Source organism: Neovison vison, chromosome 12 (genome assembly GCF_020171115.1).
Source record: "Neovison vison isolate M4711 chromosome 12, ASM_NN_V1, whole genome shotgun sequence".
Classification (NCBI taxonomy): Eukaryota; Metazoa; Chordata; class Mammalia; order Carnivora; family Mustelidae; genus Neogale; species Neogale vison.
The window spans coordinates 81,341,730-81,367,497 of record NC_058102.1 but is presented as its reverse complement, the minus strand read 5'-3'; the positions used below and the strand labels follow the sequence as shown (position 1 = coordinate 81,367,497).

Genomic DNA, 25,768 nt, shown 5'->3' with positions numbered 1-25,768 from the left:
TTTTTCCTAACATTTAGTAATTCAGGAATGAATATATACATATATATGTATCTGAATGATTTTTGTCTTCTAGAGAAGTCTGTGTCTCAAAGGTTTCTAATCACGATCCCATCATTCTGTTTTTTCTAGCTCTGGGACTTTAAGAATGGTCATGTCCCACTTCCCAAATTCTCATATGACTGTGTGTCTTAGTCTGTTGCAGCTGTAACAAAATACCATAGAGTGGGTGGTTTAAAAAACAAACATTTGCTTCCTCCTAGTTCTGGAGGCAAGTCCAAGATGAAGGTGCTGGCAAGATTGTTGTTTGGTGACAGCCCACTTCCTGTTTCCCAGATGACTGCCTTCTCTTATGTCCTCACATGGTGGAAGGGGTGAAGGAGCTCTCTGAGGTCTCTTTTGTAAGAGTACTCATCCCATTCACGAAATGAGATTCCAGGACTAGTCATCTCCCAAAGGCTCCACCCCCCTAATACCATCATACTGGGGGTTAGACTTCAACATATGAGCTTTGGGAAGACACCAATATTAGGTCTTTATTGAGTTTATCATGTCTTGGAGTAGAATGGGCTGCGGATGGAGAATTCGGAGTCAGGTGAGAAGACAGAGAAGCAGAACTGGTCAGCAGAGAAGTAGTCATCCTTAACTCGGTCAGTCTGCCACGGAGGCCCAGGATGCTACTGGCGCCAGCTGCTCGGTCGCAGCAAATATTTCCATTTTGCCCCTTGCTATCTTCCTTTGTCCCACTTTATCTTAAAGGGACATTCTGAGGGAGTGAATGGGTTTTTATCATTTGTGAGAAGATAAGTGGGACCTATTTAAATAACACGGAAAGCAGGAGCCTTTCAGTGTGTTTCTGTGCCAGTTGTACCAGATCGAGGCCCCTGGAGAAGGGGCGGGAGGGAAGACAGCAGAGATGAGGGAGGTGCTGGGCCTAATTAGAGGAGGGAAGAATGAGAGCCATGAGTACAAAGAGCCAATGTTTTCCCCAGAGCAGGACATTGCTGATTGTAATTAAAATACACACTTGCAGTCGGGAAGAAGATTATGAGTTACAATTTTTTAAAAACTTTTAATTGCTACTGTGAAGAATAAAAGAAAGTGGGATGAGTAAATTGGAGAGGAGGGTCAGTAAAGCTTGTGGTTTGGAAGCAAGGGCAGGAAGTCGAGATGTCAGAAGATGTATAGGAAAAAAGAGAAGGGAGGCTAAGGACAGGTAGGATCTGGATTCTTCCTCACTTGTTCCTGTGCTGCTGTTCCCTGAGCTATCCATCTTCCAGTCTTGAGGTCAAATTTCTACTGAGAGCCAGGCAGCAATCTGATCAGGCTCCCAGAGGACAAATAATAGGGATAAGGAGAGGGGAAGAGTTGTCACCTTGTTGAGGTGGGGTGCATGCTACTCAGGGAAGGGGAGTGATGACGGATTGGCAGATGAAAGTCTTTCTCCAATTCCTCTGAACACTTCCAGTGATTCCTGGGGCAAGAGCCCCCGTGGTGAGAAACAGAGAGAAAAGAATCACTGCATTTGAAGGAAACTCATCAAGGAAAAGTGAGTGATTCAGAATGAGGTTTAGAGTAAAAGCCATTTCAAATTCTTGAAAAGAATATAACATAAAGAGAAGAGGCACTCTAACCATATTGCCAGAAGAGAAAATCCTTTTGGATCTAAGAAAAGGCGGCTTTCTAAATGACAGAAAAAAGATTTTGCTATCCTCCTAAATTGGTTCCTGTCTCTCAAGAACTAAACAAAACACAGGTGTAAATGAGTCCCCATCTTGCTACCTAACATCTGTACATATGCAGTGCAGAGAAATGAGGTACAAACATACATGTACATGTACACACACATATGATACTCTTATATGATATATTCATGTGCACACATCTATATGCATACACATAAAGAGATACATTTATGTGTATTTTTTTTAAAGATTTTGTTTATTTATTTGACGGAGAGATCCCAAGTAGGCAGAGAGGCAGGCAGAGAGAGAGGGGGAAGCAGGCTCCCTGCTGAAAGCCCAATGCGGGGCTTGATCTCAGGACCCTGAGATCATGACCTGAGCTTAAGGCAGAGGCTTTAACCCACTGAGCCACCCACGCGCCCTGTGTATTATTTTTTATGAGGAACCAACAGCTATAAATATCTTCAGGAAGAAGATTCTGCCTTATTTTTCTTATAACAATCAGAACTCTAAGCATAGAACTTGACACATTTGTAATATCAGTAAGCATTATTGCAATTAGAAATATTAAAAGTTATTAGCTCTAAAATGTCAAAGATAATTAAATGCACTGTACACAGTACACACAGAAGCTTGAAATACAAGTTCACAGAAGATATCCATATCTGATGTTTTATCAAGGTTATGGAAAAACAATATATATAATTGTTCCAACTAAAAAACAGTCTCCTGTCTTGTATTTTGCTGTGGTAGACACTCCAATAATATGCTGTAAGAGATAGATTTTTGTAATGAAGCTTATTTTAAAAGTTAAGCCACAGAGTGAAAAGGTTGATGGATTTTCTTTGTCCCATAGTCCCAACACTTTAAAATTGAGGAATCATTTTATTTTCTGTAACATGAATTGTCAGTATCTGATCCAACTGTGGAAATCTTCTAAGATCATTTGAAACTGCAGTGGGAAGGCTGTCTAAGTTGAAATACTGTGGTTGTTTTTCCTAGATAATTTTATATTTTATTTTATTATGTATTTATTGTATATTTTTAGAGAGAAAAAGAGGGGAATGGGGCATGGGAGAGGGTGAGAGAGAGAATCTTCAGCAGGCCTCACACTCAACATGGCACCCAACATGGGGTTCGATCTCACAATCCTGAGATCATGACCTGAGGTGAAATCAAGAGTCTTTGCTTAACCAAGTGAGCCATCCAGGCACCCCATTAATTTTATATTTTAAAAATTCCCTTTTTATATGGTATGTTGTTTTGAGACACTTGTTCTGGTATAGCTTCTTGTGGGTATTAAAGCAGAGCAGGCCTTAAGAGCTTTTAGTGAAAGAATAGATTACATGGTATTGGGTGGGGATGATTTTTTTTTCCAGCAGAAGTTTTCACTAGCTTAATGAACACCTTTCCTTTCTTTCCAATAAATCTAAATAAATGGAAGAACATGCCTCTTCCCAAATTTAGGGGGAGCACTGACACGAGAACATAGGAGCAACAAGCTTGAACTTTTTCTTTGGTGAAGTTAAGTATCATGGTGTCTTAAGCGTTGCATAGGTACTGCTCTAAATGATAAATCCCAGACATGGTACACGGACTTGGGGTGGATACAATGTAAAATGTAAAATACTGCATGTGAAATACTCTGAGAAACTGAAAAGGTGTATTTATTTATTTATTTATTTGGTAGATTGAAGCCCACTATTCACTCAGGTACTTTTAGCAAGTGCCCAAAATGTGTCAGGTGTTATGGCAAGAACTGGGGATTCAAAGATCTCTAATAAAAATTATCTGTCTCAAGGAATATACTGACTAAGAGAGGATGGGCGAGAGCATGAGTAATCCCCGACCATGTGATAAGGCCTCGTCTGATAACTCATGAAACATCGTTCTAAGTGCTTTGCCTGCATCACCTCAGTTAGTCCTTGCAACTCCATGAAGAACATCGTGCGACAATCCCTTATGTACAGTTCTGAACTCCAAAAACCAGACAGCTCTAGAAGTTGAATATTTATTTTTAAAATTCATTTGGAAGCAAAATTTAATCTGGTGGGATGCTATTTCTCATCTTTGTTTATCCAACGTGAAATGAATAGTCATACTTTCACTACAGAAATACTGGTTTTATTACTGAGTACTGTCCCAGATCCTGCTGGAGATTTTACTCACAAATCATTTTTAGGCCCATTTAACAGAGGAGGAAACTGATTTGGATTAAATTAAATGATTTGCCCAAGATGTGACAGCAAGTAAAAGGCAGAGCCAGGATTGATCAGAGGCAACCTGACGCCAAAGTCCAGACTCTTAAATATCGTATATTTTAGCTTTCAAATGCTATGAGGGAATTGAGCATAAGCGCTCTGAGGCTCATCTAAGTTTTAAGGAAAGTTTTCTAAAGAAAGAGGCATTGTTTGGCTAGAGTGGGAGATGAGTAGGAGAGTTAGACAAAGAAAATGAGGAAGGGCTTTCTGGGCAAAAAGCAGGGACACTTGAAATATACAGCAATTGGCTGGTATGATACTTGGCCTTTAGTAGTGACTCAGTAAATGATATTTTAAAATGATGCAATGGGGGAGTTTTACATGGTGCCCTTTGGTGAAGCAGTGTGTCATAATGGAAGTCTTGATGAGTAGGCTGTGCCTTGAAGGCTGGTAAGAACAATGGTATAGCTCTGAAAAAATTAAGAGAGAACAGAGAACGGGGAAGAGAGAGAGAAGATCACATTTTATTTGATGATAATGGTTTGGAGATGGACAAAACAGGAGGCAATATTGTCATCATGAAGCTATTGCAATATTCCAAAGGAAAAGGAAATATTTCGTGCCCAAATTTGGACAACTGAAAAGCAGGGGGATGAGGAGAGGGGCAAGGAGTTTGGAAAGGAGAACAGCCAAGGAAGTAGAATCCTGATGAATTGGTCCCTGGAGGTAGTGGGTGACAGGAGAGAAAGAGAAGTCTGTGGTGACCCCCAGGTTCCCGGTTGGGGAAAGAAGCAAGTCTTCAGGGTGGATTGAGCTACAGATTCATCTGTGGGTGGGACATCTGAGAATGTTCCTTCCTGATGACCTGGTAGTCTTCTGTGAAATTATTGTTAGGGTTATGTGCCACGAGTGAAGGACTGAGGATGGGGCAGGCATTTGAAGAGAGAGCAGCATACCTGCTGAGGGCAGGAGAAGAGGAAGCAGATGTGCAAACTGTCACTATAGAGTATCTTGAATATTGTGCGTTAGCAAATCTCTCAATGTTTTTCATGTTTGATTGAGATACACTTTATAGTTACTGATTCCGTCTTTAACAAATATTATTGGAGACCAATTTGTGCCTGTCATTGTGGGGATGTCAGGGGTCATTGACGAATGAGATCTAAGGTTTGCTATCTAGGTGGTTATCTGACAGTTTTGGGGTGGGGAGTATTTATTCAGTTGATTGTCAGCATTGATAGAGTAAATTCAATTTCCTAATACGACTTTGCTTTTATATTTTGACATCTATTTTTTTCTTACCCAAACCAAACCAGACCAGACCAAAATAAGAGCAAGAATAACGAAGTTCCTAAAAGTAAGAAACACTCTTCTCTATTCGTCTCACCACTCTCTCACTCCCGGATTTGAGACTTGTGTTATTTTCAATGCCTTATTCTTGGTTGAAAAACTGATTTGCTGTGGTTCACCCATCCGTTCTATGTCGAAATCTACTCCTCTTCCACCATCGTTTTCTCCATTCTTTTTTTTTTTTTTAAAAGATTTTATTTATTTGACAGAGAGAAATCACAAGTAGACGGAGAGGCAGGCAGAGAGAGAGAGGGGGAAGCAGGCTCCCTGCTGAGCAGAGAGCCCGATGTGGGACTCGATCCCAGGACCCTGAGATCATGACCTGAGCCGAAGGCAGTGGCTTAACCCACTGAGCCACCCAGGCACCCCGTTTTCTCCATTCTTCTTCAGGCCCGCTCCTCAACACAGTTTCATTCCACAAAAGCATAGGGATAGGGATGAAGAAAATGAATAAGACAAGATTCCTGCCCCAAAGAATCGAGAACCTTATGATCTGGCGCCTGTTTCCTGATGACTCTTCCTGTAGGACTTCCATAGGCCGCACGCGTACATTGCTCAGCTGGGCGCTGGCCAGGGGATGAGCTCTCAGTTTTATTTGTTTGCACCCAGTCCCTTCCTGCTCAGCGTTGTGCAGACACCTGTCTCAACTCCCAGGGATAATCCAATTCGGACTCAAAAGAAGAAGAATCAAAAGGAAGAAAGGACTGACAATGTTGGCTTGCTACCATAGGACACCCACTTAGTTAAGGAGACTGGGTCTCTCGTCCTCCACACACGGCTGTTCCTTTCCCTCCAAGTCAACGCCCATTTTACCATGCGCCTTTCACTGTCCAGCTGAAGAGGCTTTGTATTGCCTGCGAGATGAAGTCTTGTCGCATTCCTGACCCTCTCCACACGGATGGCTCCCGGTTCCCTTTCGGTCATCACCTGTGCCGGCTCGGCCTCTAGAGGATCTGCCGTGATCCATAAGCTTTTACCTGTTGCACCCATGTTCTCTCCATATGGAATGCTTTTCCCCATCTTTCCCCTTTTCCTCTTAAAACCCTTCCCATCTTTCAAGACTCACTTGTTTGGCCTACTGCCTACATAAAACTTTTCCTAGACCTCTCAGTCAATCCTCACCTCTCCCTCTTTAAGCCCCACAAGATCATTATTTATAACGGTTGTAGCTTTTTAAAACACGGAAGGCAAATCCTGGCCTTGTCACTTCCTAGCTCCATGTTGTTGGACAAGATACATATTTTCTTTAAGAAAGCTCTGTATTCCCATTTGTAGAACAGGAATAATAATAGTGCCTTCCAGGAAAGACTTCTGTGAAGACTGAAGGGGATAATGCATATAAAATACTTAGTACTGTACTTGATAACATCTAATAAGTGCCTAATAATCAGCAAATGTCATTATTGTTACCCTTATTATTGTTTTCTCTCTTAAAGCACTAAACGCTTTAGAGAATATATCATAGTCTTCTATTCATATCACTAATCCCATGATAGATCAAAAGTTTCTTGAGGTAACGAATCACAGTTCATAACTCTTTGCGTTCTCCAGAGCACGCGCAAATCACGTAGAGAAGCTTCATAAATGTGTTGAAAGAAAGAATACAAATCAGCTGCTGACAGTTACAAGAATTTTGTTGCCCTACAATGTGTTTGGATAAAGAGTATTTCAAGAAACTCCAGAAAAAGCAAAGCAGGTTTTTTGCTGTAAAATCAGAATTTGGATTACCTTGCAAAATTCTATAAAGATAGAGGGGAAATTTGAGTGTGCTTTGGTTGTTAAGATGCTTGATCAAATAAGGCTGAGGAAGAGAGACTGAGCATACCAGTGAAAGGACTAGAAGAAAATAAACCAAGCATGTCAGAGGAAAGTAGTCTGAACAAATTCCTAGTTGCCAAACAAAATGAAGAATAACAAGAAGTCAGTATTGAATTGGTGTGGTCAGTGAACGGGAAACTTGAGCAGTGAATACAAAATACTTGGCTGTTAAAAATGCATTTTAGTGGGTTTGCTGCCAATGTGGGCATTGAATAGGGTTAAAGTATAATTTCTTGTAGTCCCTTTAATAGTGTTAAAATTAGGTTTCCTTTAAAATAGATTTTCCTCTGTAATGTAAAGTGAATAAGGTAATCGTAAGAAACAAAATGAGTAGCTTTTGGTAAGTATGATAGCAGGCATTTTTTTCTCCCTTGATGTAACCATTGAGAGTAGTACATTTTAAAAATCAAAGACATGTCCCAAATGCGTTTGATTTCAGAAACGATTATGAAAAGAGAAAGCTGTGTGAGACATCTACATTTTCTCACAGAATTGAAATAGAGAAGAAAGGACATTATTTAGCTAATAAAGGCAAAAGAAACTTTCCCACTGAAGTACATAATAAGACGAGAAAGTAACTAATATTTATCAAATGACCATTATTTGCCAGGGTCTTTACATCCATCACAGAAGTTTACTCTTTATAACAGTTTTCTAATCCAGGTCTTAATCTCTTCATTTTAAACTTAGAAAGACTGGCTTACTTTCTCAAGTAGTTCAATGAGAACTAGGAGAAAATGGCATAAAAAAATCAGGCTTGTATGTGTAGGGGCTCCTGGTAGCTCTGTCGGTCGGTTAAGCGTCAGACTTTGGCTCAGGTCATGATCTCTGGGTCCTGGGATCCGCCTGGAGTAGGACACCATGCACAGTGGGGAGTCTGCTTCTCCCTCTCCTCCTTCCTCTGCCCCTCCTCTGGCGCATGAACACTCACTCCCACTCTATTTCTCTCAAATAAATAAAATCTTAAAAAAAAAAAAAATCAAGCCTGTCTAGAAAACTTACATATCACCCTGCCTCTCTGCTATTGCTCATTAAAATAGTTCATAATTTTCTCATTTTTTTTCTCCTTTGTCCTTTATATTTAGCTTTGGTCCTAGTACAGAACAGTTGATGGAGGACATTTTAAACCATTCGGTGAATTGTAACAATGCCCCAAGAGTCAGTAGTCATCAGGACATGCATGTTTTGATTGCAGGGTTATGTATTGCTGGTGACAGTGGACACAAAGTCTTCATAAACCAGACCACTAAACATCGAGGGCAAGGAAGGAGGGTGAGGAAACGAAGGAGTTTCAGTACTTTTTGATAGACCCCCAAGCCCTCTATCACTTGTTGAATTGTAATACAGAACATTCTTGAAATTCAGTTTGTGCTCATCTTGAAAACTCTCCATAGAATAATTATTGTGTGACTGAAGTAAGGAGCTCTGGACAAGTCCAAAGAGTTGTTTAGTTGGATAGATAGAAATGGCTTGTTGCATCTGAGGACTCACAGTGTTGCCATTTTTTTTAAAAGTATTTATTTATATATTTGAGAGATAGAAAGCAGGAGCAGAAAGGCAGCAGAGGGAGAGGGAGAAGCAGTCTTCCCACTGAGCAGGGAGCCCCATGCGGGGCTGGATCCTAGAACCCTGGGATCATGACCTGAGCCAGAGGCAGATGCTTAAGTGACTGAGCCACCTAGGTGCCCATTGCCATTCTTTTCAGAATAAAATGAGGTCTCAGTATTGCAGACCCATGGCCTGTCTTGTTCTGATGGCCTTCACCGGCTGGTATGGGTAACTATATACTTACTTTGGTGGGAATAGGTATGAATGAAACTCAGGGGTGAGTTTCCACAACCTTATTGATCTCTTACGGCCAGCAATCCAATCTACCGAAATATAAGAGGAAAATGACTAAACAGCTCTACATTTTTGAGATAAATCATCCTTCTAAACAAATAGTTTGATAGTTTTATTTAACAGCTCCTCAAGAATAATTTATACTTTTGCGGGCTTTCTTGCTCCAAGATTTATTCAGGCTTAAGCCTGAGGGAACTTGTTTCTGGTTTCTAATAAGCAGATAATAGTTAAGACCTGAGGTAGGTTGTCACTACATTTACAGCCATATCCTGCCACATTCAAAGAGAGAATTTACTCGTTGTGAATTTATATTATAGTAAACACTTGGGTCGGGGAAAGTGAAGAAGATTTCTTTGTGGCACTTACACCTGTATGTTAATGATAGCTGCTGTTTTCCCAACATTTCTGGATTTGGGCAGGAGAGTAGAAGATGCAGCATAGACAATATAATTCTTGGGACTGAAAAGAAATCCCTCAGAGGAAAAGAAAGATTATCCGAGGATAGTGAAGGTATATTATAATCCATTACCTGAAGAGCAGAATCTAGAGTAGAAAGGTGGCAGAGAATCTAGTATACTGCTGGCGGGGGGGTGGTTGTGTGGAGCAGAATTTACCAGAAACGTGGGCTTTCTTATCAGGACCTGGCCAGGTGTCAGAAGAGAAGACCCTTGGATACTGGGGGTGTCTGTTTGCCAAACTGCATTAATGTTGATCTTCCAGAGATTTTTCAGTTGGGGGAATGGGTGCTTGGGTCTAAGTTCTCTGAGCTGGTCACTTTGTTTTACAAACTTTTGTATTTGACTGTATTGGTATCTTCTTTTTCTTTTAAAAACTCTCAGTCTTGTGAAAATATAGATTTTAGTATGAACAGAAAGTACCTCAGTGCTTTGCCCTAAAGAGTTCTATAATTTTAATAGTGCACCTAAAGTCCTAAGAATATTAGATAATAGGGGCGCCTGGGGTGGCTCAGTTGGTTAAGCATCTGCCTTCAGCTCAGGCCTTGATCCCAGGGTTTTGAGTTTGAGTTCCACGTCCAGCTCCCTGCTCACCCTGCTCAGTGGGGATTCTGCTTCTCCTACGCCTTATGCTGCTCCCCTTGCTTGTGCTCTCTCTCTGTGTCAAATACATTTTAAAAAATCTAAAAAAAAACAAAAAACAAAAAAAACACTAGATAATACAAAAGAGAGAGAGAACTTCCTAATTGTGAAGCAATGGAGGACTCCACATATGACAAGAAGACATTAAATGACTGTAAGCATTAAAACCCAAAACCTTTGGGCAATTACAAAGAAAAACACTGGGATTTAAAAAAAATAGATTGAGGGAAAAACAAACATTAAATATGTCAGGCAGCCCGACTGCCTGGCAATCAATAAGCTAGGTTTTGGAGTCAGATGTGATTCACAGCTCTACTTCTTACTAGCTGTGTGATCTCAGGCAAGCTACTTGACCTCTCTACAAGCCTAGTTTAATTTTTTTTTTTGCAAATTATGATAAGATTCCCCAATTAATATGAGAATTAAATGAGATAGTATGCATGCAGTAAGTAGTAAACACTGAATTACAGCTATGGTTATTAAATCATTCAGGATCATTCACATGTGTGTAAGAGGCTCAGTCAAGATTCCAAAAAGAAAAAAAGGAAGCAAAAGGACATGAATGCTGTTTCATTTTGGAACCTGCACCTTCCCAACAGATTTCACAGTATCCACATCAAATGCTCCATTCTCCATGAAGTCATTCTTGAATTCCTATCTGTCCTAACAGAAATTATTTCCCCCTTTTTTGATCTCTACTTATCTCTGTAAACAGAGATTTCTTCTTTACTTCATTATTTCTCATTAAAAAGCCACGTTTTAAAGGCATTTGTGTTTTTGTCTTATCTCCCCAACTAAAACTGTAAGCTCTTTGAGGGAGCTACCATTTATAATCACAATTTTTATAATCACATTTTTAATCCCCCCAAAATTTGAATACACAGTAGACCTTGAAGAGAATTGTATGTAATTGAACTGAAGTATAGATATATTTAAATTACTTTTCACTCCTATTTTCTGTAGTATTTGCATTTTGTATCAGTGAAATTCTTGAATAGAACATTTGCTATGTGTGTTATATGTCTGTGTTGAAGTCATAGTAAGAAAAGCTATGTGAATTTTAATGTGGCCGTTTTGTCTTTAGATAGAACATTTATTCTGGAAACAGCTCAATATGAATACCAAATTTCAAGCTCAATTTAAGTCCAACTGTATGTAACTATGACCAATGACCTGTTAGGTATAGAGTCTTAAAATGATTTTAGAGACATTAAGCTACTCAGGTTAGGAGTTCATCAGTGAAACTGAAGTATTATTGTTCTATGTGACATTTGCATTTAGATAAATGCAAGTGTATATATTATCACTTTTTTTTTTCTGTAGAGGAATTTGAATGTATTGACCCTTGTCACTGGTATGAAATCAGTTTTACAGAGTACATAAAGATGCATAGCAAATTATGGCACAAAAGACAGATCTTTGCCAGCTAGCAATATAAGATGATTGATTCTACGTATAATGTATTGTGATGATTGACAACTACATTACTTTTGTTTAATACTGTTGAGTGATGTTTTCTTCCTGCATATTTATTTTTTCCATTTTATTTAAATTTAAAATGTATAGATACAACATGTGATCAATTTTGATTAAAATAACCATATGCAATTCTTTTTAATGAAGAACATTTAGAGAGGCGTATTTGGTTACAATCCCAGCTTTTATCTGGACTGTCATGTCACATGAACAATGAAAATTTTAACTGAGAATGTGAAAATTGCATTGAGTCTTAGGAACTGGATATTGTGAACATCAGATCTGAAATGTCTTCTTTTCAATATATATGAAATAACACTTGAAATTCGTTTACTACTACATCCTGCCATGCTCTTCTCAAACACTGCAGCATAATATTGATTTAACCTTATCTTAATATTTCCCTCCTTATATTTTATTTAATTTAACTTATTGTATGTTACAAATGTTAGAGAGAGTATTAAAAAAGGAGAGGCTGACTGGGGGGTTGCTGGTAGAGTCCTTAGGGATATGTGAGTCAGGGAAAGGCTAAGAAGTTGACATTTGACCAAAACTGGACAGAGCAGCAATAATTATCTATTTATTGAGATGACCTTATAGAATAGAATATTTGCTCCTTGCCTCATTCATATTCTGTTTTGTGGAGGGCTATCAAATTAAAGTTAATTCTTCTGTGAGACACAGGCATTTTTTAAAAAAGATTTTATTTATTTATTTGATAGAGACAGAGCACAAGCTGTGCAGGGTAGGGTAGGCTGCAGAGAGAGAAACAGACTCTCCAGTGAGCAGGGAACCTGACATGGGGCTCGATCCCAGGACCTTGAGATCAGGACCTGAGCTTAACCTACTGAGCAGACACTTAACACACTGAGCCACCCCAGGCACCTTGAGACATAGGCATTTTTAAAGACTTCCTCAGGTCACAGTTTACTGTTAGTCAATGGTTCTAAGTATAATCAACTTTCAAGGAGTGTGAAAAATTTTAAAGTTGAGAGTGTAAAGGAATTAATATTTTCTGTTTTCGAGGTATGTCTTGCTACCTTAAATAATTTTTGAAATATCCCAAACAAAATACCACCACAGTAAAATTAGTTTAGAAAAACATTTTCAGTAGCCTTCTGTTTGTCATCTTGTCTACAACTAAAAGAATTAGGATTGGTTTGAGTTAGAACAGCAGAGGAAGTATCCTGTAGTTTTCTTCCTTTGGTCATTTATTCATTTAATTATTTACTTAAGAAACATTCTTTGAATGCTGAAATAAAATACAAATAAAAATACAAAATTCTTGGGGCGCCTGGGTGGCTTAGTGGGTAAGGGCTCCATGATCTCAGGGTCCTGGGATCGAGCCCCGCATCGGGCTCTCTGCTCAGCAGGGAGCCTGCTTCCCCCTCTATCTCTGCCTGCCTCTCTGCCTACTTGTGATCTCTGTCTTCTCTCTCTGTCAAATAAATAAATAAAATCTTTTTTTTTTTTAAGATTTTATTTATTTATTTGACAGAGAGAGATCACAAGTAGACGGAGAGGCAGGCAGAGAGAAAGAGAGAGAGGGAAGCAGGCTCTCTGCTCGGCAGGGAGCCTGATGTGGGACTCGATCCCAGGACCCCGAGATCATGACCTGAGCCAAAGACAGCGGCTTAACCCACTGAGCCACCCAGGCGCCCAAATAAAATCTTTTTTAAAAAACACAAAATTCTTGTCCAAAAATTAATGGTTCCTCATAGGGCATGAAGATGGAGAGTCAAGGAGAAATAGACATTTCTGATAAAATACAATAACAGAGCCTTATATATGGTGGTAGGGAAAACAGCCAGCAGCCCCTAACTCTGCAGGAGGGGCAAGAATGGTATTTGCACATAAAACAAGACTTTTCAGTGTGATCTTTAGAAGTGGTAAGGGTTTGCCTGGAGAGTACCCGGAGCAGGCATAGGGAACAGGAAGGTGTGTGCGGGTGTATTTCAAAACCTGAAAATTTTCTTTAGCCTTGAATTGCTCGGGAGCATGCTTACTCATTTCAGTGACCTCGAAGGTAAATGACAACAGGGGTAGCCAGATCCCAGGTTGTGTGATTAATTAAAGTGTGTGGGAATCATCATACTGGGGGCTAAGCTGCCTCCTGTTAGGCCCCTCCTCTACCCAGTGAGTTCCATCTAATTAAGAAGACAACCAAGGCAGGGATGAAAACAGCATCCAATCAATCAGCAGCTGTCTTTAAAGAGCCTACGGCTGTCCATATAGAGATTTATAGATTAACTGCAGCACTTTGAATTGCACTGGGAAGAAAATTGGCAGCAGGTGCAAACTTCAGAGTCTAGATTTATTTTGCTTCAGGCAGCCAGACTCAGAGGTAGGTAGACTGCCCATTCCTGGCCCTCTGAAATTTGGTAGTGGTCCAACGGTAGCCCCAGTCAGGAGACCTATGTAAAATCCAGGTTCTTTCAAAGCTGTCAATGGGCATGAATTTATTAAAAAAAACAAAAAAACAAAAAACACAACTATGAAAGTTTCTGATACCAGATAATAAAGGTAGAATTTCCTGCAATTTGGGAATATTCAGCCAGGGAGTTGGAGGATAAGATACCTATTTGTGCAGTCCTAAAACCTTAATGATTGAGAGCTCTCTTTCCTCTGAAAGACTATTGGGAATAATATCTAAGAATTTTATTACAGGGCTATAGTTCGAACTATTATAACTTTGCACTTATATATAACACAGGGCATAAAATGTTAATCTTTATTTGAAAAAAATATAGCATTGTATTTTAGCATTGAAATAAGTGATTTTAGTCTAATCTCAACATGCCCAAAGCAATTTTTTTTCAAGTTATAAATATATTATTATTAAAATGTATTGTCTGGGGTAATGCATATATTGTCTAGAATATGGTGAGTTGGAAAAAGGAAAGCAAATATTTCTTTCTGCTTTGATGATTTATATCCTAGCAAATTAATAGCTCAATTAATTTAAGTATATTAAAAGATATTTTTAATTTTAGGGCTAAGTAGTGTTTATATAAGAGACTAAGTGATTTTGCTGAACTAGTTTGTATACACTTCCTTATGTTTCATTTCCTACTCATCTTGATCTTGATGTCAGATCTGTTTCCTTTCTATATTCACTGTATTTATTCCACATATTTACATTTTTGCTAAACAAGGAGCTAGAATTCTGATGTTACCTAACGCTCCTGTGAACTTGGGCAGGTGACTTAAGCACTCTGAGCCACTATTGACTCATTTTTAAAATGGTTATAATGATATTGGTTCTGCCTCTCTCACAGGGTGCTGGGACAGTCAGATGATTCAGTGCTTTCTAAAGTGTCAAGTTGCCCACAGTGAAAGGAAGTATCATACCGATTGTGTGTTTTAAAGTTTGGATTTGCACATATCATAAAAGCAAGTTGTCTTCTTTAAAAGAACTCTTGACACTTGATTTGCAGAAGGAGAGAGCTTCCTGCAGAGGTCAGATAACTCCCCCAGTATAGCGTGTATATCTTTAAGTCTGGAAGCGTAGGTCCGGCTGACAACTGCACCCTACTAACTCCCAGAGCTTCAGCTCTATTTTCCTGCAGGCCGGGATTCATGAAGCAATACAATTTCACATCCTTTCCTAGCACCCTTTTCATGCTACACGATGAAGAGTTAGGTAGCAGATTTATTTCATGCGAACAACTCCCCCAAATGTCAGCCACAGAGACTGTATAGAGCAGCTCAGCACCTCAGCCATCCACTTCTGAGAATGATCCACACTCTTGCCTCTCATCATCTTCCATTCCTTCCTCCTCTCGGTGGACCTTCTGTCCAAATCCTTTTGCATTCAAGGTTTGTGGCTACATAAACTATGTGTGTATTTCAAGAGGAGTATGCGATGCTTCAAAATATGAGCCCTTCTTTAATGTATACTTTGTGGAAATCTCTGAAAGAAATACCATGCAATAACCGAGATTCAGGGACAGTTTAAAATGCCATCTCTTTGAAAATCTATCTTTGAGTAACAAAATTGTATTTCTCATTCCAGAACATGATGAGTGTATCACAAATCAGCACAACTGTGACGAAAATGCTTTATGCTTCAATACTGTTGGAGGACACAACTGTGTTTGCAAACCAGGCTATACAGGGAATGGAACCACGTGCAAAGGTAAAAGGTCTAAATGCCAGTGGCTGGACATTAAGGATAATACAGTCCATCTTCACCTCCCTCCCCTCTTCTGAGTACTTCCCATCTCACAGTCTTCCACCTGGGTTATGTCAGGGTTTACATGGCCGAACTGTTCAACGATGTTGATGTAGCGTTCCTTGACCTCCACCACAGTGGTTTCTATCTCTGTTCTTGTCCAGCAGACCACACCCATAATCACACCTGGACACTTTTTGTTTTAAAAGATTTTATTTATTTATTTGGCAGATATCACAAATAAGCAGAGAGGCAGACAGAGAGAGAGAGAAAAGAGGGAAGCAGGTTCCCTGCTGAGCAGAGAGCCCGATGTGGGGGCTTGACCCCAGGACCCTGGGACCATGACCTGAGCTGTAGGCAGAGACTTTAACCCACTGAACCACCCAGGCGCCCCACACCTGGACACTTATGTATAGAACTGTTCCACCTTTGAAATCTCAAACATCAACTTTTTGTTGTTTTACCCCAAGTCCTTCTGCTTCCAGTTGGCCCACTCTGTTCTTTCCATGACTCTTGCTCTTCGGTTGTGCGGGTACATACAATTAACAGCATCACATCAGCTATAGAAGTAGCTGCATTCCTTTGATCCTCCCTTTTCTTCCAGGTTGCCAGTGTCCTCCCAGGCTCAAATACTTGTGTGTGAATCCAAATGTGACAGCTGTGTTTGTTTGCTTGTTTATTTGTTTGTTTGTTTGACAGTACAGTCAGCCCATTTTTTCTACCACCAAAGTCCACTGTGAAATATCTCTGCTGGGGGTTGTCTGATAGTGTTTCTTCTCTTCTCTCTTTTGAGCTATTAAGTACTACTTAACTGAGAATATTGGGTCTCTACTTGTTGTGGTTTCCCATTTTTGCTGCTTTGTTAAGACCAATCAGGAACTCTTTTAAAAGTCCTATGGTGCCCAGATGTTCCTTTCCATCAGTGGATGTTCTAGCTGTAGTAAACTGCTATCCACTAATTTACTCTTTCACCAGTGCCCTCTGTTGCTTCATCAGGTAGGCTTAAGCTTACCTACTACTTCACAAGGGGAATAGAGTTTCTATTTTAGAAACTCCACAAACTCCTGTAGGCTAAAATCCATATTCCTTATTAGGCCATATAGGTTTTTTTTTTATGATTTGTATAAAAACTACCCACTTCTCAAATACATGTGCCCATTAGCCTGGAGTTGACTAAAATTATAATCTTCTATGACACTGTATATGTAGGAGGTAGAAATAAGTAGGGATGGCCCATGAGCAAGGGTCTTATGACCAAGTCTACAGTAATACAGTGGAGGTAGATAGCAATGGGCCAGAGGATTTCTCTGCTTTGGAAAAATCTATGGGGATCTTTAATTTAGAGCAGTGTGAACAGGCCTACTCACTTTAAGGTCTAAATCCCAAAAGATTTTGCCAGAGAAACTAGATTGATCCTGAGAAAAGCCAGATGTTTAAAGTCCATTCATAGTGTAACTGAACGCCTAGGACTACCTCAAAGCACCGAGATACACTGAAAATTGACAAAGGAGAGGGGTTAAGATTTCATTTGGGAGCCAAACTTCTCGCTCTTATTTCTCTTTCACTCTGACTCCTAATTAAATGTGAAGAATAAAGTTATAGCATAAGGAACTCTTGCGATCATAGCAGATGGAGACAGGTAATTCTTAGCTTTGAAGGAAGGAGAACTTCCATGGATCCAAAATTTCTGCTAGATGTTGAGCCTCTAGGTTGCCTGAATAAAGACTTTCTAGTTCATGTGTGTATTCCTGCTGGGAGTGTTGAAAGCTGAACGATAAGTGGTGTAGATGTAGGATCTGAATCATTGAGTCCTGTGCTGTGTCCTTGCATGGGATTTCAAGGAAGACACACACATGGTTTAGTAGATGGACCCTTTATTATTTATGAGGTTTATATTCTCAATCTCTTTGCAAATCCTTGGTGACTAGGTGCTCTTTTTGTCTGGGATGAAGACAGATTGGGACCCACAACCAAAGAAGCCAAATGTCCTCTTTGTGCCCTCTTCCTTTAACTCAGCACCAGAATCCCAGGTGTCTCCATTTTACCACTCTGAGAAAGTACATCCTAACTAATGAGAGGAAGCGCGTGCCAGAAAACTAGAGAAAAAGCTTTTACCCCAATGCCTGGAACAAGCTGATCTAATTCATCCATTACAGACCTTGCCAGGCTGAAGGAGTGGCTTTGGAGCCTTATAGAACCAAAGAACAAGCTAAAGTGGAAACAGAAGCATCTAAGGGTGCTCAAGGTCACCCATCTTATTTTTCTCACCTTCTCTGAATTGGCAACACTTCATAAGGGCACCCTTGCAATGGCTCAGATCTTGGTTCCTTTTCCTACCCATAGACGAATTCACCTCACTCACAAACCGACTCTAATACAGCAGACTTTGCGATACCTTTGTCCTTAATTCTGGATCTTGACCTGTCCTCAGCAGAGGAATGCAAGGCTCTTTTCACTATAGCCAATTTTTGCCATTGGCCGGTTCATCACAGGGACTGATTTAGAACTTTGTGAAAGATGGAGCATTTCTCTAATACTCTGGCACAATGTGTAGAATGATCAGAGACTCATAGGAGTCAATCATTTTCTATTTCCTTACCGAGTCTTTAGATGGTAGTTTGCTCCTTAAGAAAACTCTAGGATAATTTCCATTTTTCATTTCAAGCTAGACTGTTACAGTGAGATGCAACTCTAATTCTCATGTACTTCCTGTTGTGTGAGGTTACTGATTTTTGCTAAAAGAAAGTTTAGTGTTTTATTTTACAGGTGAAATATTTCTTTAATGTTGAAAAGAGTACTGCTTTACAAATTGGGTTGAAGTTTCTTACCTGCATGGAAAGTCTTAGAGGAATTTGAAATTATAATAACATATATAATTTGATGTCCACATCCCAAGGGAATAAAGAAAAGCCGGGTTTAGAGTAACTTAGACTACTTTCTTCTAAAATGCTAACATCATGTATCTGAATTATTTTTAGCATTTTGCAAAGACGGCTGTAGGAATGGAGGAGCTTGTATTGCCGCTAATGTGTGTGCCTGCCCGCAAGGCTTCACTGGGCCCAGCTGTGAAACGGGTAAGAATATCATTCCATCTTCTAGAAAATGAATTTTTACGCCTATGTATAAAGTAATCCATGAGGAAAATAATGTTTCAACTTTCAAGTGAGTCTCAAAGCATGGCACTATTAATAAGGGAGTGTTGAGAGGGAGGAGGTGGTACGTTTCAGTGTTGCACGCATATTCACTGGGCATTTCCCCAAAGTCAATCTATGGAGGTTTTGCAGCTTGTAACTAGGAGAATATTGGACCTTTTTAGAAAGATATGTGGGGTTGGCCAGGATTCTGTGACTTCATAATTCGTTTTACTCATTTGGAGCCTATTTTTCCCGGAATCTGTATGACTATATTAAAGGATAGATTTCAAGTTTATGGCCAGATCACTTTCTAGGACCTACTGCTTCCTGCCTCCACATTTGAGAAATGTAATAAGTTTTTGCCTGACTCATTTAATATTCATTCATTTTTGTTTATTTACAAAATATTTAAAGTTTTCTACTTTCTGATTATTCCTCATCCGAGTTCATTTTGAATTCACTCTTTCTGTTGGATGCTAATACTAGAAACTAATATATACATGTATTATATATTATGTAATATGTATAACTGCATAGTCTGTATATATATCTTGTGAACCACAGTAAGATATTTTGTCAATTGAAAACACACCGTGAGAACATTGGCTCTTAAACTAAAATCATGTCAATAGTGGTTTTGGTTGCTTTGGGTTAAGTGGATTCTGATAGTAGATGACCTCAGGAAAGCCCATTATTCTCCCTAACAGAAAGCTGCTACTCCAGGGATGGGTTGTTGCCACCTTACATTACTTTCTATAAATCTCTGTGTAATAGATGTGTGTGTCCCGTCTACTTGCAGAGTAGTCTGGTTTAATAAAAACACTGATGGAAAAGAATATGAGACAGAAAATGTTCTGGACCACTTGAGAAGTAAAAATTTTCCTGAACTGGTCCACTGTGCACAGAAGGATACCCTCAGAGGGGTTTTCAAAACCAAATTGTTTCTTTCTATACATACCTCTAAGTGATAATCCTAAAGCTTCAGGGACAATTGGACAATGAAGGTCTCTAATAGAAAATGGATGGTGGCCATCTTTGATATGTAGGACTCTTTCTTAAGGGGATTATTTCCTAAATCAGGAGTTCCAAACTCATTGTGCATGTGACTCACCCATGAGGCTTAACTTGTTAAAAATACAGATTTCTGGTAATTAACTATCATAGGATTTCCTAGGTCACAGTCAGGCACTTCTGATGTTGTGCTTCTGCAATGTTTCTATCCCATGGTCTCCACCAGTACACCCGAACACACCAAGGTAGCTGGCAGTCCTCCTGTATATCTACACGTGTGGTGACCATGTTTCCTGAATACAGTATTTGGTGCTGCTTCTGGTATAGAGTCTGGATACAGAAGTACTGGCTTTTTTCAGGACATTTCAATGGTGTGTAATTTTGAAGTAAATTTCTTTCCCAGAAAATCTGAGATGAATAATGGCCATGCCTAATTCTGCATATCATTCTTCCATTAGGAAAAAAAAAATAATGTATGAGATTGTGAAAATCTAGAATGGGGTGAGATTGATTTGAGTAATGTAAAATTTAAAACTTAGGAGTTAAAAATAACCCAACAGAATATTTAACTTTTTCTAATTATCTTTGAACTTTCAGTCTATATGAAGACAATCCCAGGCTTACTGTAAGTAGCTATCTGTATCAGCCAAAGGCTTTGAGAAGGACAGAACAGATGTGGATTCAAAATCTAGCCCTATACTTTACATGTTATGTGGCCTTGGGCAAGTTATATAACTTCTTAGTGTCTTGTACTATCTATACATCACCTTTTTGTAAGTCTCTTCCAAGATAGGTATCACCTCCATTTTTAAACAAAAATATTTGGGTTTAAAATGATTAATTTTGTTTTCTAAGGCCATAGATTAAACAGCTGAATACAAAGGTCTTTCTGCTCCCAAACCCAGGTTTTTGTTTTTGTTCTTGTTTTTTAATCTATATCAATGTTTTTCAAAGTTTCTTGTTATTCTAATGAGAGAGGAGAGAAAATGTCTTAACTGACCTAGGCCCATCCTGAAAAGGCCTACCACAACGGTAGTTTTTCTCCAAAAACTCGTGTTTTTCCCCAAAATTCATTCGTTTCTATTCCATAATATATGAAAACATTTAACTTACTGCCATTGAGTTAAGTTGGTGCTGTAAGACATGGGGTCAGAATTTGTCTCTGCCTTCTAGAATCTCCTGGCCCAAGACCACATTGCACTATTTGAGAAGCAAGGTATTCCTAACTCCTTCCTGAGAAGTTGTAATGACAGTACTTGCCTCAAAGCATCTGTCCCAATCATTCCTCCAGGCCAGATCCTAACCCCTCACCTTCTAGCACCACCACTTTTGATGTAGTTATAAATAGAAGTTGTGCCCTTTAAAAAATATCTTTAGAGGAGAACCACATGAAATAATCTGTTCTCTCATTATTCAACAAGCATTTATTTAGGACCTTTTCTATGCTGAGTGCTGATTTAGAAACAGGGTATAGCAGTGAACAACACTGAGTTCTTAATCTGCATGGAAATTATGGTCTAGTTGAGTTAGAGGGTCTATAAATAGGAAAATAAATAAATACCTAAAATAGTATCAGGTAATAATAAGGGCTATAAAGAAAACTAAAGCAAATAGTGTAAAATTATTTTTATTAACCTATGGACCTTACATAGGAGGAGTATTGTTATTATTGGTATTTACTTCATTAATAAAACCAACTGGGGCACCTGAGTGGCTCAGTAGGTTAAAGCCTCTGCCTTCGGCTCAGGTCATGATCCCAGGGTCCTGGGATCGAGCCCCACATCAGGCTCTCTGCTCAGCGCGGAGCCTGCTTCCCTTCCTCTCTCTCTGCCTGCCTCTCTGACTACTTGTGATCTCTGTCTGTCAAATAAATAAATAAAATCTCCAAAAAAAAAAAAAAAAAAAAACAACCAACTAACATCAACTTCTATATCAAGTCCTAAAATCTCAGTGATTAATACAAAAAGCATTTGCTCTCTCACATCTCAGTTTGATATGTCAAATGTGATGGTGGGGAGAGTGGGGGGGCATTGGGATTGGGCCTGCTTAAGCCAGGCCCCCCGCTATTGCCATTTGATAAGTTAAGTCGTGCACAACACACAGCCTCTATTGCCACAGAGAAGAGGACCACAGAGAAAACATGGAGAATGCACCCCCACTGTCACTGCCTCAGACCAGAAATGACGTGCATGTCCCTTCCTCTCACATACAGTTGGTAAGAGCTCACCCCATAGACTCGAGTGGTTTAGAAAATCTAGCTGAACTGAATGTGCAGGAAGATGAAACTGGTTTGTGACCATTATGCCAGTCTTTTGCCGTATCTTCTATCTGCCATTGCTGGTACTATTTGAAAAATTCAAACCATTTTCTCTATTGTCTTATCTACTTAGATGGGGGAACTGGGTTACTTCCTTTTCAGCTTCTGCCTTCTTTCCTTAACTGGTGGGGATCCTTAACTTGGAATTGTTGAACCTCTACAGGTTTCTGGATGGACTTTGGGAGTCCATGAATTCCATAAATATACATGTATACGTACACTTTCCTATAAAAAGAATTCAGAGCTTTTAAAGATGGCATACAGATTCTATAATTTCTAAATAGGTAAAAGCACTGGAGAGAGAATCTTCCATGATTCATAAAGTAAACTACCTGCTCCTTTATTCTGTGGAAAGTGATCCAGATGCAAATATCCCATGTCTTCCAGTATGTTTCTTTGAGGACCTTAAATCTCAAGATCCCATACTGAACACATCATCTCCATGACTTTTGGCGTATCTCTTCTTTCTCTTCTGTTACCAAACCCCGGTTCTTAGTCTTTATTTCAGTGAGTGGCCTTATCCACCAAGTTTTGTTGGCCAGTAAAGAATGAGTCACCTCCCTCTTATTTCCTTTCACCTCCCACCAAATCCTTTTGGTTCTGCTTACTAGGGTCCATTTCTTTCCTTTCTGGCTGGACTACAGTAACTCAGGGAGCTCAGGTGTAGCTCTCTCCAGTCAGTTCTCCACAGAATATCTGAGCACAAATCTGACCATGTCATTCCGTACTGAAAAAACCTTTAGCATCCCCCACTGACCTCACACTTCTTGACAGATCTATATGGCCCTTCAATATTTGTCCCCTGCTTCTCTGCCCAGCATTCGCCCTCTTACCCCTCAGTCTCCTCACTTCATTTATAGCCCGAGGCATTGAGTCTCCTGAGGATGAAACATGTATCTTGTTCACTTTTGAATCTTTAAGACATTGGTAAATAAATAAAGAAATGAGTGGTCAGTTAAATGAGGAGGTAAAAAGATGATATGATTGCATCATATTTGGTGGACTTTATTGAACATTAGTTTAAAGAGGCTTTCAGAGTCATCTGGTCCTAAACTCTCATATAGCAGATAAAGTAATTAAGGTACAGAAGGGTAAAGTAACTTTTGATAAGGTGTTTCATTATAGATAGTGATCTACAATTTAGAACTCAGGTCTTCTGATTTCTAGTCCAGTGTTTCTCTTTTTCTTCCTTTCCTCCCTCTTTCCCTCCCTCTCTCCCTTGTTTCCTTCCTTCCTTCTTTCCTTTCTTCCCTCCCTCCTTCCTTCCTTTCTTCCTTTTTTTCCTTCCTTCCTATGCCGTGCTGTCTGTTCAGGAATTTGTCCTACTATCATCTCTCACGAGGCCTGTGCTTTTTGTCATGTCCTCCCCTTCAACTGCCAAATAATCTTATTGTCTTTATCAGTGAAGACTGTGGCAGTTTTTCTCTCCCTAGGTAGGGAAAAAGCATCAGGACTGTTAAGATTTTGTAAGTTTAGGAATGGCCTAAATCTTGGACTGCTAGAGCTAGATGCTGCCTGATAGCTGAGAAAGGAGACTAATTCCTGGCCCCAGTGGCCCTCTATTGAGCCCTTACAATGGAATCACTGAGCATGAAGTAATAGGATTTACCAGTTTCTAGAAAGACAATCTTTTTTTTTTTTTTTAAGATTTTATTTATTTATTTGACAGACAGAGATCACAGTAGGCAGGGATAGAGAAGGAAGCAGGCTCCCCGCCGAGCAGAGAGCCCGATGTGGGGCTCAATCCCAGGACCCTGAGATCATGGCCTGAGCCGAAGGCAGAGGCTTTAACCCACTGAACCACCCAGGTGCCCCACTGAAAGACAATCTTAATGTTCAAGACATTTACCAAGCCTGTTACTTTATTGAGAAGGGCTCCCCTGAAGCTCCTGTCCCTAATTTATTGAGTCTGTTTCTGCATCATGCGTATCTTGCTGGAGTGGTTGAATCACCTTACCAACCTCACAAAGAGTCTGCTATGTGTATTTTCTTACTGAGCAAAATTAATTTTTCATGGTCTTCTTTTTTAAGCCACTGTGTAAAATCACCCACAAGTACAGCATAACTTCATTCTTAATTAAACTACCTAATATTCCATCAGGTGTTTAACTTGGATTTAGCAGGGCGATTATTTCCTGGATAACTCGATAAAATATATTCGAAATCTCTGTGCTGAGGTTTTGCAGCTTTCTCATTGCCATATGTATTTCTTACCCAATCGCTAACCCTCAGCAAACATGAGTCTGATGACCTCATTAGTATGCAAAGCTGTCTCAGTATACTAAAAGTAAATCTTTCAGTCGTGATTTACAGCACAACTCGAAAAGATATGACAGTCCCCTATAAGTAACTGCCGACTTAAATCAAATTAAAATGTTTATAACTGGGGAAAAGTTGGTATCAAATGGCAGTGCTGAAAAAGATAGGCTGTCATGTCAAAGCAGAGGCGCTCAGACAGTTTGGTGATAAATGGCTTTTTTTTTTTTCTGTGTATAAAATAATGGGTTTCTTAGCCACAGATCAAAACATGAGATGAGATTTTAATTATTTTTAGTGAGTAGTTAAATGAATATAAATTCAAGTTGCATTCCTAAGTGTTTGTGTAGCTTTTTAATAATATCTGTAGTTTCAAAAAGGTAAAATTAAGTATGAGGTATATATGAATGTTGCTTTACTTCAAAGGTAACTACAGATTGATCGAGGTTGATTGATTCTAAAAAGTCTCCATTATTACTATTCGAGTGTAGGTAGTAAAAATCCTTTATTTCATTTATAGTAACAAAGTTATTTTGTTAGTAGTATGTACAGTTAGCATTTATTATGAATGTCAAATGCTATTATATTTCCTGATATGGTTAAATTAGCACATTTTTCACCATTAAAGGAAGACTACTTAATCTCATGATCATGTAGCTTTCCTCTAAAGGCATATTTTTCAGAAGTTTTCATCGTTTCATAGCATTTTACATAAAAAGAACAAAACTCAGAAACAAGAGAAAATTCAAGCATTTCTGGCATAGCATACCTTTCTTTTTTTTTTTTTTTTTTTACCAAAATGACTCAGAGCAAAATTCCATTACCAAAATATCTGTCTTTTTGAGGGAGAAGAGAATTTTAGTAAGATTTTTGAGACTATAATATAGTTAGTAATGGAAAAAATAAAACTTTAGATACCTTTCTTTACCAGTAAGTGTGATTTTTTTTTAGTATTATTTTGAATTTATTTTGTTCAGGCTGAACAAATACCAATTTTGTATATAAAAATTGTTCAGTACACTTTATTGTAATAAAGAAAACTCAGGATAAAGGCAGTTCAGCTTCTGATCCTTCAGTATCTATTGAAGTCACTTTTCCAGATTTGAATTTCTCAGGGAAGAGACAAGGCACAGATGATCATTTGGTGGTTTTTGTAATGTAGGATCCATACTCATGGAGGGATCCATTAATTTGCCTAAGGTAGAATCTCCAGTCGTCCTTCGTGAATTGCTTCTGATCTTTAAACTTGGTATTTAATGCTAAAAGTGATTGAGTTACATTTGATGAATGAATGTGTCTTAATGAACTTCAGATAAATTGGGGATTTAGGTCTCCATGTGACTTTTTCTTGTTATAAAAATTTTAAAAGAAGAAACCAAAGAACTCTCACAGAAGGCTTTTTGACCATAC

The 25,768-nt window shown here is 39.0% G+C and overlaps 1 protein-coding gene across 1 annotated transcript in view; it reads left to right on the top strand.

Annotated features, from left to right (window-relative positions):
* The window catches only part of NELL2 (neural EGFL like 2), a 326,760-nt gene that overhangs the window by 203,894 nt on the left and 97,098 nt on the right, over positions 1–25,768 (top strand). Inside the window, exons 15-16 of the mRNA XM_044227205.1 lie at positions 15,482–15,604; positions 18,619–18,714. Of these exons, the coding sequence (XP_044083140.1) occupies positions 15,482–15,604; positions 18,619–18,714 (219 nt within the window). The remainder of the gene's footprint in view (positions 1–15,481; positions 15,605–18,618; positions 18,715–25,768) is intronic.